The 15,155-nt window shown below is 38.5% G+C and overlaps 1 protein-coding gene across 4 annotated transcripts in view; it reads left to right on the top strand.

Moving 5' to 3' along the window:
- The window catches only part of RPAP2 (RNA polymerase II associated protein 2), a 108,391-nt gene extending 94,526 nt beyond the window's left edge, over positions 1–13,865 (top strand). Inside the window, exon 12 of one of the 4 annotated variants that reach the window (XM_043878895.1) lies at positions 11,101–13,865. In XM_043878895.1, the coding sequence (XP_043734830.1) occupies positions 11,101–11,134 (34 nt within the window). In that variant the 3' untranslated portion in view covers positions 11,135–13,865. Of the gene's footprint in view, positions 1–492; positions 544–7,024; positions 7,209–11,100 lie in introns of those variants that run through there. The other 3 variants (XM_043878889.1, XM_043878891.1, XM_043878890.1) reach the window with 3 other exon arrangements.
- Positions 13,866–15,155: the final 1,290 nt, after the last annotated feature.

Raw genomic sequence — 15,155 nt, 5'->3', positions numbered from 1 at the left:
GGAGAGAAGTCAGAGAGCTAGGAAGGGATGGAGGGTATGGTCCAGGCAGGGGCAGCTTCAAGAAGAAATTCCCAGAGGTAGGTAAGACCCAGGGTGTGTTCTTTTCAAGACAAAGGCATCTGAAATGAGAGAAAACTCTGAGGAAATTGGCAAACATGATTAAAAAGAAAGGATCAACTACAGTTTTGTTTCAGTTCAGTTCAGTCACTCAATCGTGTCCGACTCTTTGCAACCCCATGGACTATAGCACGCCAGACTTCCCTGTCCATCACCAAATCCCACAGCCTACTCAAACTCATGTCCATTGCATTGGTGATGCCATCCAACCATCTCATCCTCTGTTGTCCCCTTCTGCTCCTGCCTTCGATCTTTCCCAGCATCAGGGTCTTTACCAGTGAGTCGGTTCTTTGCATCAAGTGGCCAAAGTATTGGAGTTTCAACTTCAGCATCAGTCATTCCAATGAATATTTAGGACTGCTTTCTTTCCTTTAGGACAGACTGGTTGGATCCCCTTGCTGTCCAAGGGACTCTCAAGAGTCTTCTCCAACACCACAGTTCAAAAGCATCAATTCTTCAGTGCTCAGCTTTCTTTATAGTCCAACTCTCACATCCATACATGACTACTGGAAAAACCATAGCTTGGACTAGACGAACCTTTGTTGGTAAGGTAATGTCTCTGCTTGGTCATAGCTTTTCTTCCAAGGAGCAAGCGTCTTTTAATTTCATGGCTGCAGTCACCATCTGCAGTGATTTTGGAGCCCAAGAAAATAAAGTCAGCCACTGTTTCCACTGTTTCCCCATCTATTTGCCATGAAGTGATGGGACTGGATGCCATGATCCTAGCTTTCTGAATATTGAGTTTTTTTGTTTTTTTTTTTTGAATATTGAGTTTTAAGTCAACTTTTTCCCTCTCCTCTTTCACTTTCATTAAAAGACTCTTTAGTTCTTCTTCACTTTCTGCCATAAGGGTGGTGTCATCTGCATATCTGAGGTTATTGATATTTCTCCTGGCAATCTTGATTCCAGCTTGTGCTTCATCCAGCCTGGCATTTCGCATGATGTTCAGTTCAGTTCAGTCGCTCAGTCATGTCATGTACTCTGCATATAAGTTAAGTAAGCAGGCTGACAAAATACAGCCTTGACGTACTCCTTTCCCGATTTGGAACCAGTCTGTCGTTTCATGTCCAGTTCTAACTGTTGCTGCTTGACCTACATACAGATTTCTCAGGAAGCAGGTCAGGTGGTCTGGTATCCCCATCTCTTGAAGAATTTTCCACAGTTTGTTGTGATCCACACAGTCAAAGGCTTTGGCATAGTCAATAAAGCAGATGTTTTTCTGGAACTCTCTTGCTTTTTTGATGATCCAGCGGATGTTGACAATTTGATCTCTGCTTCCTCTGCCTCTTCTAAAACCAGCTTGAACATCTGGAAGTTCATGGTTCACGTACTGTTGAAGGCTGGCTTGGAGACTTTTGAGCATTACTTTGCTAGCGTGTGAGATGAGTGCAATTGTGCGGTAGTTTGAGCATTCTTTGGCATTGCCTTCCTTTGGGATTGGAATGAAAACGGACCTTTTCCAGTCCTGTGGCCACTGCTGGGTTTTCCAGATTTGCTGGCATATTGAGTGCAGCACTTTCACAGCATCATCTTTTAGGATTTGAAATAGCTCAACTGGAATTCCATCACCTCCACAAGCACTGTTCATAGTGATGCTTCCTAAGGCCCACTTGACTTCACATTCCAGGATGTCTGCCTCTAGGTGAGTGATCATACTGTTGTGGTTATCTGGGTCGTGAAGATCTTTTTTGTATAGTTCTTCTGTGTATTCTTGCCACCTCTTCTTAATATCCTCTGCTTCTGTTAGGTCCATACCATTTCTGTCCTTTATTGAGCCCATGTTTGCATGAAATATTCCCCTGGTATCTCTAATTTTCTTGAGGACATCTCTAGTCTTTCCCATTCTATTGTTTTCCTCTATTTCTTTGCATTGATCACTGAGGAAGGCTTTCTTATCTCTCTTTGCTATTCGTTGGAAATCTGCATTTAAATGGGTATATCTTTCCTCTTCTCCTTTGCCTTTAGCGTCTCTTCTTTTCTCAGCTATTTCTAAGGCCTCCTCAGACAACCGTTTTGCCTTTTTGCTTTCTTTTTCTTGGGGATGGTCTTGATCACTGCCTCCTGTACAATGTCATGAACCTCTATCCATAGTTCTTTAGGCACTCTGTCAGATATAATCCCTTGACTCTATTTGTCACTTCCACTGTATAATCGTAAGGGATTTGATTTAGGTCATACCTGAATGGCCTAGTGGTTTCCCCTATTTTCTTCAATTTAAGTCTGAATTTGGCAATAAGCAGTTCATGATCTGAGCCACAGTCAGCTCCCGGTCTTGTTTTTGCTGACTGTATAGAGCCTCTCCATCTTTGGCTGCAAAGAATATAATCAGTCTGATTTCGGTATTGGCCATCTGGTAATGTCCATGTGTAGAGTCTTCTCTTGTGTTGTTGGAAGAAGGTGTTTGCTATGACAAATGTGTTCTCTTGGCAGAACTCTATCAGCCTTTGACCTGCTTTGTTTTGTACTCCAAGGCCAAATTTGCCTGTTTCTCCAGGTAGCTCAACTTCCTACTTTTGCATTCCAGTTCCCTGTAATGAAGAGGACATATTTTGGGGTTGTTAGTTCTAGAAGGTCTTGTAGGTCTTCATAGAACCATTCAACTTCAGCTTCTTCAGCATTACTGGTCAGGGCATAGACTTGGATTACCATGATATTGAATGGTTTGCCTTGGAAACGAAGAGAAATCATTCTGTCGTTTTTGAGATTGCATCCAGGTACTGCATTTTGGACTCTTTTGTTGACTATGATGGCTATTCCATTTATTCTAAGGGATTCTTGCCCACAGTAGTAGGTATATAATGGTCATCTGAGTTAAATTCACCCATTCCAGTTCATCTTAGTTCACTGATTCCTAAAATGTCGATGTTCACTCTTGCCATCTCCTATTTGACCTCTTCTAATTTGTCTTGATTCATGGACCTAACATTCCAGGTTCCTATGCAATATTGCTCTTTACAGCATCAGACTTTACTTCCATCCCTTGTCACATCTACAACTGGGTGGTGTTTTTGCTTCTGCTCTGTCTCTTCATTCTTTCTGGAGTTATTTCTCTACTCTTCTCCAATAGCTACTGGGCATCTACCGACCTGGGGAGTTCATCTTTCAGTGTCATACCTTTTTGCTTTTTCATACTGTTCATGGGGTTCTCAAGGCAAGAATACTGAAGTGGTTTGCCATTCCCTTCTCCAGTGGACCAACTGTCCACCATGACCCATCCAGGCTAAATGAACTAGCATTGTTGGGGCAGTAATTTATTTTCAAGCACAGAGGAAGGAAAGTGAGCAAACCACCCTACAAATGAAAAACTTACAAAATTAATTTTCTTAAGAAAGATCCTTTTTTTTGCCCTTGTATATCTATTCTTTGCCTAACTTTTCCTGTACTCTCTCTAGGCCCTTTGACACACACTGAGTTGCAGCTCACCTAAGCTAACTCTAAAATGTATTGTGAGACCCCTCTAAACACTGGTATTGCCATTTACTAGGCTCTCAACCAACACAAGATTGAGCAGCTGCTTCCCTAGGCCTTGGGTGTCTGACCCAATCTGTGTTTCAGTCATGTGCTCTGCTGACTCAGAGCACACCCTGGTCTTCTCTCCAGAACACAACTCCTTGACCCCATCTGGCATTCTTCATTATTGAAGTGTTACTTCAATAAGGCATAACCCCCAGGTTTTCATATGAACTCTGAATTTCAAAGAACAGAAAGGAGTATTTTACAAAATCCCTGTTACTCTTTCAGGGAAAATTTGAATTCTCAATAGCTTTTACTCTGAAAAGTAAACAGTATGATTCAGTTTCACTTTCTATTAAAGTACTTCAGCAACTAGCCCATATGCTGTTATAGTCAGAGAATGGTGACTTTTTAAAAAATCTTTCCCTTTGAATAATTCCATTCCCTTCATACACTCAAACACTTAAAATCCTCACTAGGCTTAATATATTTAGTGGAATCTCTATAAGGTATTATTTAGCATCTTCTCCTTAAGGTCACGTCCAAAAACTAGGTAATTTTCCTACTCATTAGGGAACAGGATCCATTCTCTATAAAGATTTACCTAAACTCAAGGAAAGTGATACCATTGTGAAGTTTTAAAATCTTTAAGAGTTTCACATTATAAGCCCTGGTAGAAAAAGAGGAGGTAGGATGTCTAGAAGGCCACCTCTGCTGGGCTGAAGGTGGAATGAGGAGCAGGGGTGACTTTCATCTGAAATGTGCCTAGAAAGGGCTGAGTGAGGTTGAAACAGGTTCCTGGGGGCCTCTGATGTCCAGGTTCTCTTCTTAATGCAGTACCACCTGGAGCTAAGAGATATGGAACAGTGACTGTATAGGGACCACAGTGTGAATGTTGATGAAATGTGTTCTTCAATAAAGCTTGTTTTCTGTGGGAATTCCACAGAATTCTGTGGGAATTGTATCCTTTTCCAAATTAAAATAGCAAAACAGGAACTTCTGTAAAACCTCAGCCATCCAGCCCTCTGCTCTCCAAATTTTCAAGCCTTTGCATCTCCTACCTTCAGCAAAAACACTTGTGTTTCAGAAAACTGATTGCTAGTGAAGCAGCAAGGAGGTGGAACTGGATCACAGTACCTTTAGCTGAAAGCAGTGGCACCAAGCTCTTCCCTCCAAAGGAGCCTGCCTCGCCTCTGGTGGACCCATGGAGAAAAGCCTGCTTCAAGGTGCTAGTTTTCAGTTTGCTTCCCAGCACCTCTGCAGTCATAACTAAAGCAAAGGAGAATATTGCATGACTTCAGAAGAAAGTCAGCCACCTTGCAACATCTTCAGGAAATTCTGCACTCCCCTAGGGCTTGCAAAACTCCCTATGTCTTGCAGACCAAAGGCAAGATCTCAGTCGCCTAGCTCTAGTTTGCATAAGTAAAGAAAGTGGAAGCTGGTTATTTTCTGGGTGACCCTTGACTCAACCAAGCTTATAGAGCCTATCACAAAAATAAGACAGCATAAACTGAAGTGTTGTAGCAGTGAAAACTTTTATTATTTAGATGGGCAGGAAAAGCCAGGTCCCTGGATGGATACCCATCTGAGCCCTGACCTGCTAGGGTCATGCAGCCAAGACAGTGTTCACTTAACTATAATGTTATTCTTTTGAGTTGGCATACAAACAACAATAAAATTTCATATAATAATTTGTAAGACATTTCAGAGAAACAGAGTACTAATATCTTCTACTATACCATCTATCTCCATTTTTCATATGCAAAGCATAGCCAATGATTTGTTAACTCACTCCCTCCCACATTCTTACCTCTTTATTTTCTTCCTCCCATTATCCTATTAACGTATTATCCATCTTTGGGGGAAAAAATTAAAACCAAATTTTAAAACTGCATTCGATATGGCCACATGGTAGGGGAGAGAGTCCACCTTCAGAAGTCAAGCGGCTCTACCTCTTTTCCGTAGCAGGCATCCAGATAGATTTCCTTTGCCAGAGTCTTGCAACTTGGGGAAAGGATATGAAAAGCCCTGCTGCTGCTGCTAAGTCACTTCAGTCATGTCCGACTCTGTGCGACCCCATAGTTGGCAGCCGACCAGGCTCCTCTGTCCCTGGGATTCTCCAGGCAAGAATACTGGAGTGGGTTGAAAAGCGCTGGGCTGGTCTAAGTCCCTGACTATAAGAAAGCACAGACTAAGACCCAGAGTTGACACAAGTTCAAGCCACGTTTAGCAGAGATTGCTAGAAACCAGGTTTCAAACTCATAGTCTATGGCAACAAAAAAGCTCAATGAGCTTTGAAGAGAGAGACAGGAGCACAAAACAGGACTCTTTGAATCAAAACCCACCTGGGATCAGGGCAGCCACCCTGTCTGGGTGAGCTAAACTGAGATTCCTCCACCTCCACCCCCACTTCCGTTTTAGAACAAGGGTCACTGCCACAGAGAGAGCTGAACTTGTAGACAGGGTTTGGATTTGAGTCAGAACGATTTGGTTTTAAGGCTCAGATATTTCTGTTTGAAGCATCCAGGCTTGGTTAGAGGTTAAAAGATCATGGGGCTACCCAGCAGCCCTTGGTTTTCTAGAGTTTGGGAAAACAGCTCAGTTTCATTAGAAATTTCTCGGGGAAAACCTCTAGGACAGAGAAGGAATGTTTACTAAGTGGAAGAAGAAGCATTTGCTGATGACCTTTCTAACCCATTTCTGAGAGTTTCAACTCAATAAACCAGCAAACACATGTATCACAACTTTGTTCTTTCTGTGATTAAAGCCTTAAGTTTTTTTGTGAAAAATGAAACGCTAAGAAAGTGAGCTCGCTCATGTTGGTGAGAGAAGTAAGGTTCTGGGACATCTGGGTGGGGGGAGTGGGAGAAATCAGTTAGCATTACTATGAGGACCCCAAATTAAAATTCTGGGTTAATTTATTTTTTAGGAGTATATGGAATTAACTGGCTGGATAAATGTCACACTCAGCCTTCAGCTTGTTCAGCTTCATGCCCTGGGATGGGGGTGGTCAGGCCTGACAGAGCAGTGCGGAGCTTTAGAGTCTCCCCTGAAGCTGTTTCCTCACCGCCACCCCCACCGCCCCCGCAACAGCCTGCATTCCCGAGGAGCACTTTATTTTTTTTTAATTAATTTATTTTAATTGGAGGCTAATTACAATATTGTAGTGGGTTTTGCCATACATTGATATGAATCAGCCATGGGTGTACATGTGTCCCCCATCCTGAACCCCCCTCCCACCTCCCTCCCCATCCCATCTCTCAGGGTCATCCCAGTGCACCAGCCTTGAGTGCCCTGTCTCATGCATCGAACCTGGACTGGTGATCGTTTCACATATGATAATTCACATGTTTCAATGCTATTCTCTCAAATCATCCCATTCTCGCCTTCTCCCACAGAGTCCAAAAGTCTGTTCTTTATATCTGCATCTCTTTTTTGCTGTCTCGCATATAAGGTCATCTGAGGAGCACTTTAAAATCTGCCCAGAAGATGAAAACCTGTGCATGTAAGCACTTCTACTTAACACATCACTCTGTTTGACCCCCCCCATATTCAAATTCTATGTAATTATTTTATATTGTTAAGTTAATCATGTTCCCATTATGGCTTGCAATTGTAATTATCTTTTACTTTTTGTCTGGCTATTGATTGTGAAAACTGATAAACATCTTTTACTATTACTATTGTGATTATGTAACTATTACTCACTTAATACCACTGGTCAAAAGAAAAATAATAGAATTCTGTATCACCAAAACTAGGATTTAACAGAAAAACCTGTAATCACTTTTTAAGACCCATATGCATATCAGAATTATCTTGAAATTTTCTGAAAAATGCAAATGCCCAGGTATTGGCTTTTTTTTTTCCTCCAGAGCGCCAGCTATGTTTCTGATGAGTAGTCATGTTCAAAAACAACTGGACTATATGATGATCTTTTACTTTTATCTAGTTTGTTTCACTTTTTCTATTTCATATTCAGTTCTTCCAATTCATTTAGTTTATGTTTTCCAATTTCTCCATCTTTTTTTCTTGGTGTTCTTTATCAAGCATAGTAGAAAAACCTTTATATATATATATATATAAGTAATATGTATAATATATATATTTTGGAAAATTTATACATTTTTGCCTAACTAAAAACTTTATGACATTTTGATTTCACTTGTTTGACTTAATATGAATAGAATGCTAGATTTCTAATTAAAAAATAGCTATGTGACATATGCTATGTATAGCACTGGGAACTATAGTCAGTATCTTATAATAGCCTATAATGGAAAATAATTTCAAAAATAATATATGTGTGTATGTATAACTGAATCACCTTCTGTGCACCTGAAACACTGTAAGTCAACTCTACTTCAATGGAATATATATATTAAGAAAAAAGAAATCTACCCAGGGCTTCAGAATCCCACACACACATGCATTCATTTAACATATATTAATGAGCACTCACCTGGGCCAGGCCTCCCCATCTGTGATTACTCACTGAGTGTGTTCCATGATGCCCTGTGCAGTTTCTCTGTGAGGTATGTGGGACTGTACCCTGTTCACTCCCTCACTCCCCTACAAAAACTTGTGGCCTACCTTGGCTTGTGAAACACTCAGTAAACTGTGAGCCCGGGAGGCAAGTAGGAAAATGCTGGGATTTGTGGCCAGGTTGGCTCAGTTGAAATCCTAACACTGGGGCTATTGGCAATAACTAGCTGGTTGATCTTGGGTAGGTGGTTAACTTCTCTGAGCCTCAGCTTATTTGAAAATGGAGAATAATAAAAATACATTCCTTACAGGGTTATTTATTTAATAGGACTTAAAGATACAGAGATCACCAATATTAGGTAAATACATAGGGGCCACAACATCAGGTAAAAGCTCTGAAGATTCAGCACTATTTTTGTTTTTATTTTCATTTTAATACTTTTCAAAGTAAAGGCTGTATAAAATTATAACAGAAACACTTACACAGCACTTACTTTGTACCAGACACTATCCCAAGTATTTTGCATAGATTAAATTAGTTCACTCTAAAAACAAACTTCCTGAGGAAAGCACAATTATTACACTAATTTTCAACGAAAGATATAACTGAGGCACAGAGAGGTTAAGTGATCAAAGTCACATGATTTGAAGCCTCATATTGCCACTTACTAATTATGTTCATATGCATAGTTCAAGAAACTCAAAATATTCTACAAGACATTATGAAAAACCGCCACCTTCTGCACTCCCTTCCCTACCTTTCCCACTCTATATATTCAACTAACTTGCTTATAGAAGATGAGGACATAAGTCTTTTACTACTACTAGAAACCACCACATACCTGATGCTCCACATTTTCCCTCTTCCATCCTTTCAATATCATTTCTAAATAGATTAATATTCAGTGTTTACATTTTTATCATCTGTAATGCTATTACAGGCAGGCCATGCAGTATGGTTTCTCATTCCTCCTTTTACAACTAGTAACTAGAATTAATACTTGTCTTAGTTTTCTTAGTTTCTATGCATCTTTCACTAATCCATTACCAAACTCTCCACCCTGTTAATCTCCACTCCTTCTATTTAAACACATCAGAAGTCTATCAGTCCCTTGAACACAGCTTTCCCAGAGCCTTTCTGTTCCAGTATGCACAGGATGCCTCCAGTTCTGCTGCACAGTGATCTGAGGCATTCCTTTCATCACCTCTGTAAGTACATTTGCTTCTTACTTGGGCTAGTTTACCTGGGCTCTTTAAATTTTGATACATTCTTTAAATTTTCATTTGTGGTTTTTGTATGCTACTGAAGAAATACTTGCCTATTCCAGAGTTGCAAAATTTTTTTCTCTTGTTTTCTTCTAGATAAAAGCTTTATAATTTAAGCTTTTATGTTTAGGTCTGGGATCCATTTCTGTTACTTTTTGTGCATGGTGGAAGGTTAGGGATAAGGTTGTTTCCATATAGCTATCCAGTTGATATGGCATCATTTCTTGAAAAGATTTTCCTTTTCCCCACTGAAATACCTCCGACACTGACTACAGAACTTCCCTGGTGGTACAGTGGATGAGAATCTACCTGCCAATGCAGACGACACAGGTTCAATCCCTGGTCTGGGAAGATTCCACATGCCACAGAGCAACTAAACCCAGGCACCACAACTGCTGAGCCCGAGTGCTGCAACAACTCAAGCCCGCACACCCAGAGCCTGTACTCCACAACAAGAGAAGCCCACGTACCTAGAGCCAGTACTCTGCAACTAGTTGCTCCAGTGAGAAGCCCGCAACCACAAAGAGTAGCCCCTGCTCCCAGCAACTAAAGAAAGCCCATGTGCAGGAACGAAGTCCTAGCGCAGCCATAAATAAATAAATAATGTTTTTAAAAAAAGAAAAGAAAGAAAAAAAGAACCATCTTTTTTAAAAAATCAATTTACAGTACATGTTTGGATCTGTAACAAATCTCTTATTATCTTCTGTTGACCCATATATCTATCTTTATGCCAATACCAAGAATGTCTTGATAACTGTAACTTTATAGTAAGTCTTCAAATTAAGTAGTGTAAGACTTCCTTCTTTGTTCTTTTCAAAATTGTTTTGGCCATTCTAGCTCTTTTGCATTACACTGTAAATTTTAGAATCAGCTTGATTATGATTACATTGAATTTACAAGCCAGTTTGGAGAAACAGATGTCTCAGAAATATTGTCTTCCAATTCATGAAGATGCCATACCTCTCCATTTATTTAGGTCTCCTTTACTTTATCTTAGCAGTGTTTTGTAGTTTTTAGTATACAAGTCTCAACTTAAATCTTGGAAAATATGTCCCTGAATATTTCATGTGTTTTTTTGAAATAATAAACTTTAGTTTTTAAAGCAGTTTTAGATCCATGGCAAAATGCAAGTACAGCAGGTTCCCATATACCCCACCCCCACATGCACACAACCACCCCCACCAGAGTATTCACCCCTACCTGAGTATTTTTTATGTTACTGTCATGTTAGTCACTCACCTGTGTCTGACTCTTTGTGACCCCACAGACTGTAGCTTGGCAGGCTTCTCTGTACATGCGATTTCCCATGCAAGAATCCAGGAGTGGGTTGCCATTCCCTTCTCCAGGGGATCTTCCCAACCCAGGTCTCTCACAAGTGGATTCTTTACCACCTGAGCCACCAGGGAAGCCCTATGTTATGATAAGTGGTATTTTAAATTTTTCATCTCCAATTATTCATTGCTGGTATAAAGAAAAATAATTTTATATATTGACCTTGTATCCTGTGAACTTTACATTAGTTCTAGCAGCTTTTCTGGAAGAAGGCAATGGCAACCCACTCCAGTGTTCTTGCCTGGAGAATCCCAGGGATGGGGGAGCCTGGTGGGCTGCCGTCTATGGGGTCGCACAGAGTCTGGACATGACTGAAGCAACTTAGCAGCAGCAGCAGCTTTTCTATAGAATTAGAATTTTCTACATAGTTAACCATGTCATCTGCAAATAATATTATTTCATTTCTTCTTTGCCAATCTCTATGTCTTACCTTATCACCCTGGATAGGATCTTCAGAACAATATTAAAAAATAAGTGGTGAAAAAAAGAGCAGTGGTGGACTTCCCAGGCAGTACAGTAGATAAGAATTCGCCCGCCAATGCAAGGGACACAGGTTCAATCCCTGGTCTGGGAAGATTTCATATGCCATGGAGCAACTAAGCCCGAGAACCACAACTACTGAGCCTGCATGCTGCAACTACTGAAGCCGGTATCCTGGGGCCTGCGCTTTACAGCAAGAGAAGCCACCACAATGAGAAGCCCGTACACCACAATAAAGAGTGGCCCTTGCTCGCCACAACTAGCGAAAGCCCATGTGTAGCAATGAAGACCCAGCTCAACCAAAAACAAATAACTAAACTATTAAAAAAGGAAGAACAGTGGTGAAAGCATTCATCCTTAGATCTTGGAAAACAGTCTTTCACCATTAAGAATAAAATGTAGGTTTTCATGGAAAACCTTTATCAAGTTGAAGAAGTTCCTTATATTCAGTTTACTATAAAATTTTCATAATGGGTGTTGAATTTTGATAAAAGGCTTTCATGCATATCTATAAAGATATTTTTTCTTTATTTCTGCTAATGTAAGTTATACTTATTGATACTTAAATGTTAAATTAACCTTGCATCCCTCAGATAAGTCCTGAATCATGACATATTTACCTTTTATTAATAGTATATTGCTGTTTCATAGTTTGTTAAGGATTTTTGCCTCTTCCTAAGAGACATTGTTTTATAATTTTTTTCTTATAATGTCTTTGTCTGGTTTAATATCAGTCTCATAAAATGAACTGGAAAGTATACTATCCAATTCTATTTTCTGAAAGTTCTTCAGGGCTAAAGTATTGGTATTATCTCTTAAATTTTTGGCAGAATTCACCAATAATACCATCTGGGCCTAGGAGTTTTCTTTGTGAAAACATTTCTTAATATGAATTTAATCACTTTCATTGATATATGGATATTCAGAAATGTTTCTTCTTGAGTCAGTACTGGAAAACTGTCTTCCAAGGAATTTTTCCATTTCATCTAAGCTGTCAAACATATTTGCACAGTTATTCATAATATCTTTTTATTATCCCCTTAATTAACACAGGGTTTTAATATTGTTTTCTATTTTTCTGAAAGATACTGAAAATTTGTCTTTTTTATTGATCATTCTATGTAATGTTGCAACTTTATTGATTTAAAAAACCTAAATTTTTTATTTCATTAATTTTCTTTCTTTTCTGTTTTCTTTTATTATTTCCATCCTTCCACTTCCTTTGGACTCAAATTGCTTCTCTTCTCCTAATTTCTTAAGGTGAAAGCCTCAGTCATTGATTGGAGAACTTTCTTCTTTTCTAAGCTATACATATCTACTAAGCTGTATTCCATGAATTCTGAAAAGTTTCTTCATCTTTATTCAAAATATTTTAAAGTTTCTTTTGTTATTTCTAATTTGATCCTTACCTTATTTAAAGATGTGCTATTTTTACCAAATATCTTTGTTAATAGTTTTAAATTCCATTCTTATTAGAAAACATACTCTGTATGATTTTAATGTTTTACATTTATTGAGACTTGTTTTATAATTCATAACATGGCCTAATGCTGTTGTTGAGTAGAGTGTTCTGTAAATGTCAGTTGAGTCATGTTGGTTGATAGTATTATTAATATCATCCAAATCCCTACTGATATTGTCAGTTTATCCCATTATTTACTAAAGGAAGAATGTTGAAACCTCTAACAGTGGGTTTGTTAATTTGTGTGTGTGTGTGTGGTTTTTGCCATACATTGACATGAATCAGCCATGGATTTACATGTGTTCCCCTTCCCGATCCCTGCTCCCGCCTCCCTCTCCATCCCATCCCTCTGGGTCTTCCCAGTGCACCAGCCCTGTTAATTTCTTTATCAGTTTTTGTTGCATGTATTTTGAAGCTTTGTTATTGGATGTACACACATTTAGAATTGTTATGTCCTCCCGATGGACTGTACTCTCAACTACTGTGAAATGACCTTCTTTATCCCATATGAAATTTCTTGTTCTAAGATACCCTTTGCTATTAATATAGTCATGCTAGCTTTTTTCTGGTTGGTATTTGCGTAGTATAACTTCCATCCTTTTACTTTTAATCTACCTGTGTATTTAAGGTAGATTCCCCCTAGACAGAGAATAGTCGGGTTTTGTTTTTTTATCCTAACTGGATAAAAGTCTATCTCTGCCTTATAATTGGGGTGTTTAGACGCTTTATATTTGATAACAATAATATGGTTTGGTTTAAGTCTATCATTTTCATATTTGTTTTTTATTTTGTCCTGTATTCCCTTTTTACCTAATTTTATATTAAGTATTTTTAGCACTCCAATTTATCTCCAGTACTGATTTATCAGCTATAGTTCTCTGTTTTTCCTTTTTGGTTTGGAGTTTTGTTTTTGCTTTTTTTTTTTTTTAGTGAGTGCTCTAGGGTTTAAAAATGCATATTTTATCTATCACATTGCACCTTCAAATAATATCACTTGAAATATAATATAAAAACCTAATAATAAACTTTATAACTATCATCTCATTCCTTCCATCTGTGCTACTATTGTCATACATGTCACTTTTATATATGATCTAAACCCTGGCATGCATATAATTTTTGCTTTAAATAGTCAATTGTATTTTAAATAAAAATTTTAATGAGAAGGAAGATAGTCTTTTATATTTACTCACATTTATGCCATTTCAAGTACTCTTCATTCCTTTGTGTAGATCCACATTTCCACCTGATTTTTTTCTCTCTGCCTGAATAATTTAATATTTCTCACAGAGCAGTATATTTATAAATTCTTTCAACTTTGTTGGAAAAAAAACTATTGTTTTGCCTTCACTTTTGTTTTTATTGTTGTTGGTTTTGGGTTTTTATTGGCCACACCATGTGGTTTGTAGGATCTTAGTTGCCCAACCAAGAATTGAACTTGGGCCCTGGCACCAAAAACAATGAGTCATAACCACTGGACCACCAGGGAATTCCCTTGCCTGCACTTTTGAAGAATGCTTTCACTTATTTCCAAGCTATCATTTTCTTCTAGCAAATTAAAGATGCCATTCTATTGTCTCTGGCTTGCATAGCTTTAGACAATAAGTCTACAGTGATCCTTTAGTTTTCTGTACATACCGTCTTTTCTTCCCTCTAGCTGCTTTTAAATTTCTCTCTTTATCATTGGTTTTCAGCAACTTGATTATGATGGGGTTTGGTGTGAGTTTCAGGGTTTGCAGGTTTATCCTGCTTGGGGTTCACCAAGCTTCTTAGATCACTGTCTTAGCATTTTTATCAAATTTAGAAAGGTTTTCACCATTGTTTCTTAGTAGTATTTCTTGGTATTCAGAAAAGATTTAACATTTCTGGAGCTCTTTTTCTGCATAACTGTCTCTTGCATGGAATTCTTCCTCACAACTTTTAGCTGCTTCAACCTCCCTGACGTCCAGTCTCTCCCCTCCAGTCAATGAGAACATTGTGCTTTACTTGCGAATCCCCAGACCCTGCTCCATGATCCAGAATGTACCTCTAGGTAAAAGCTTAGGTGATGACGGAGCTCACTTCATTTGTCTCTCTTCCCTCAGGGATCACAATCCTGTACTACTTCTAGTCCAACATCAGAAAACAGGTGTTTCATACATTTTGTACAGTTTCTGATTGTTTACAGTGGCAGGGTAAATGTGATCCCTATTACTCCATGACAGATTAAAGCAGAAGTACACTTATCCTTTTTTAAAAATCCATTTACTAACAATTTTGAGGAAGTAGTGGAAAGTAAACATGAGTTCAATCTACCACAGTTAGCTGGAAATTCACTTCAATTTTTAAAATTATAAACAAGACATAATAGTTTTTAAATTAATAATTATCCCAAAACAGTGAGAAGGATAAAAACTGTTTTTAACTTTTCACTGGATAGTCAAAGTGTCTATACAGTCTAAATGAGTCATAAGTCATTTTCTTTACTAACTTTTGAAGGATCTCCTGATAAAAAGAATTGTGCCCAAAGCTTATTCTGCTTTCTCTCCAAACATAACACTTAACCATTACTTAAGCTTAA

The sequence above is a fragment of the Cervus elaphus genome, chromosome 20, assembly GCF_910594005.1.
Source record: "Cervus elaphus chromosome 20, mCerEla1.1, whole genome shotgun sequence".
Lineage (NCBI taxonomy): Eukaryota > Metazoa > Chordata > Mammalia > Artiodactyla > Cervidae > Cervus > Cervus elaphus.
Note: the sequence above shows the minus strand (reverse complement) of the source record. Positions and strands in the feature narration are given on the sequence as shown.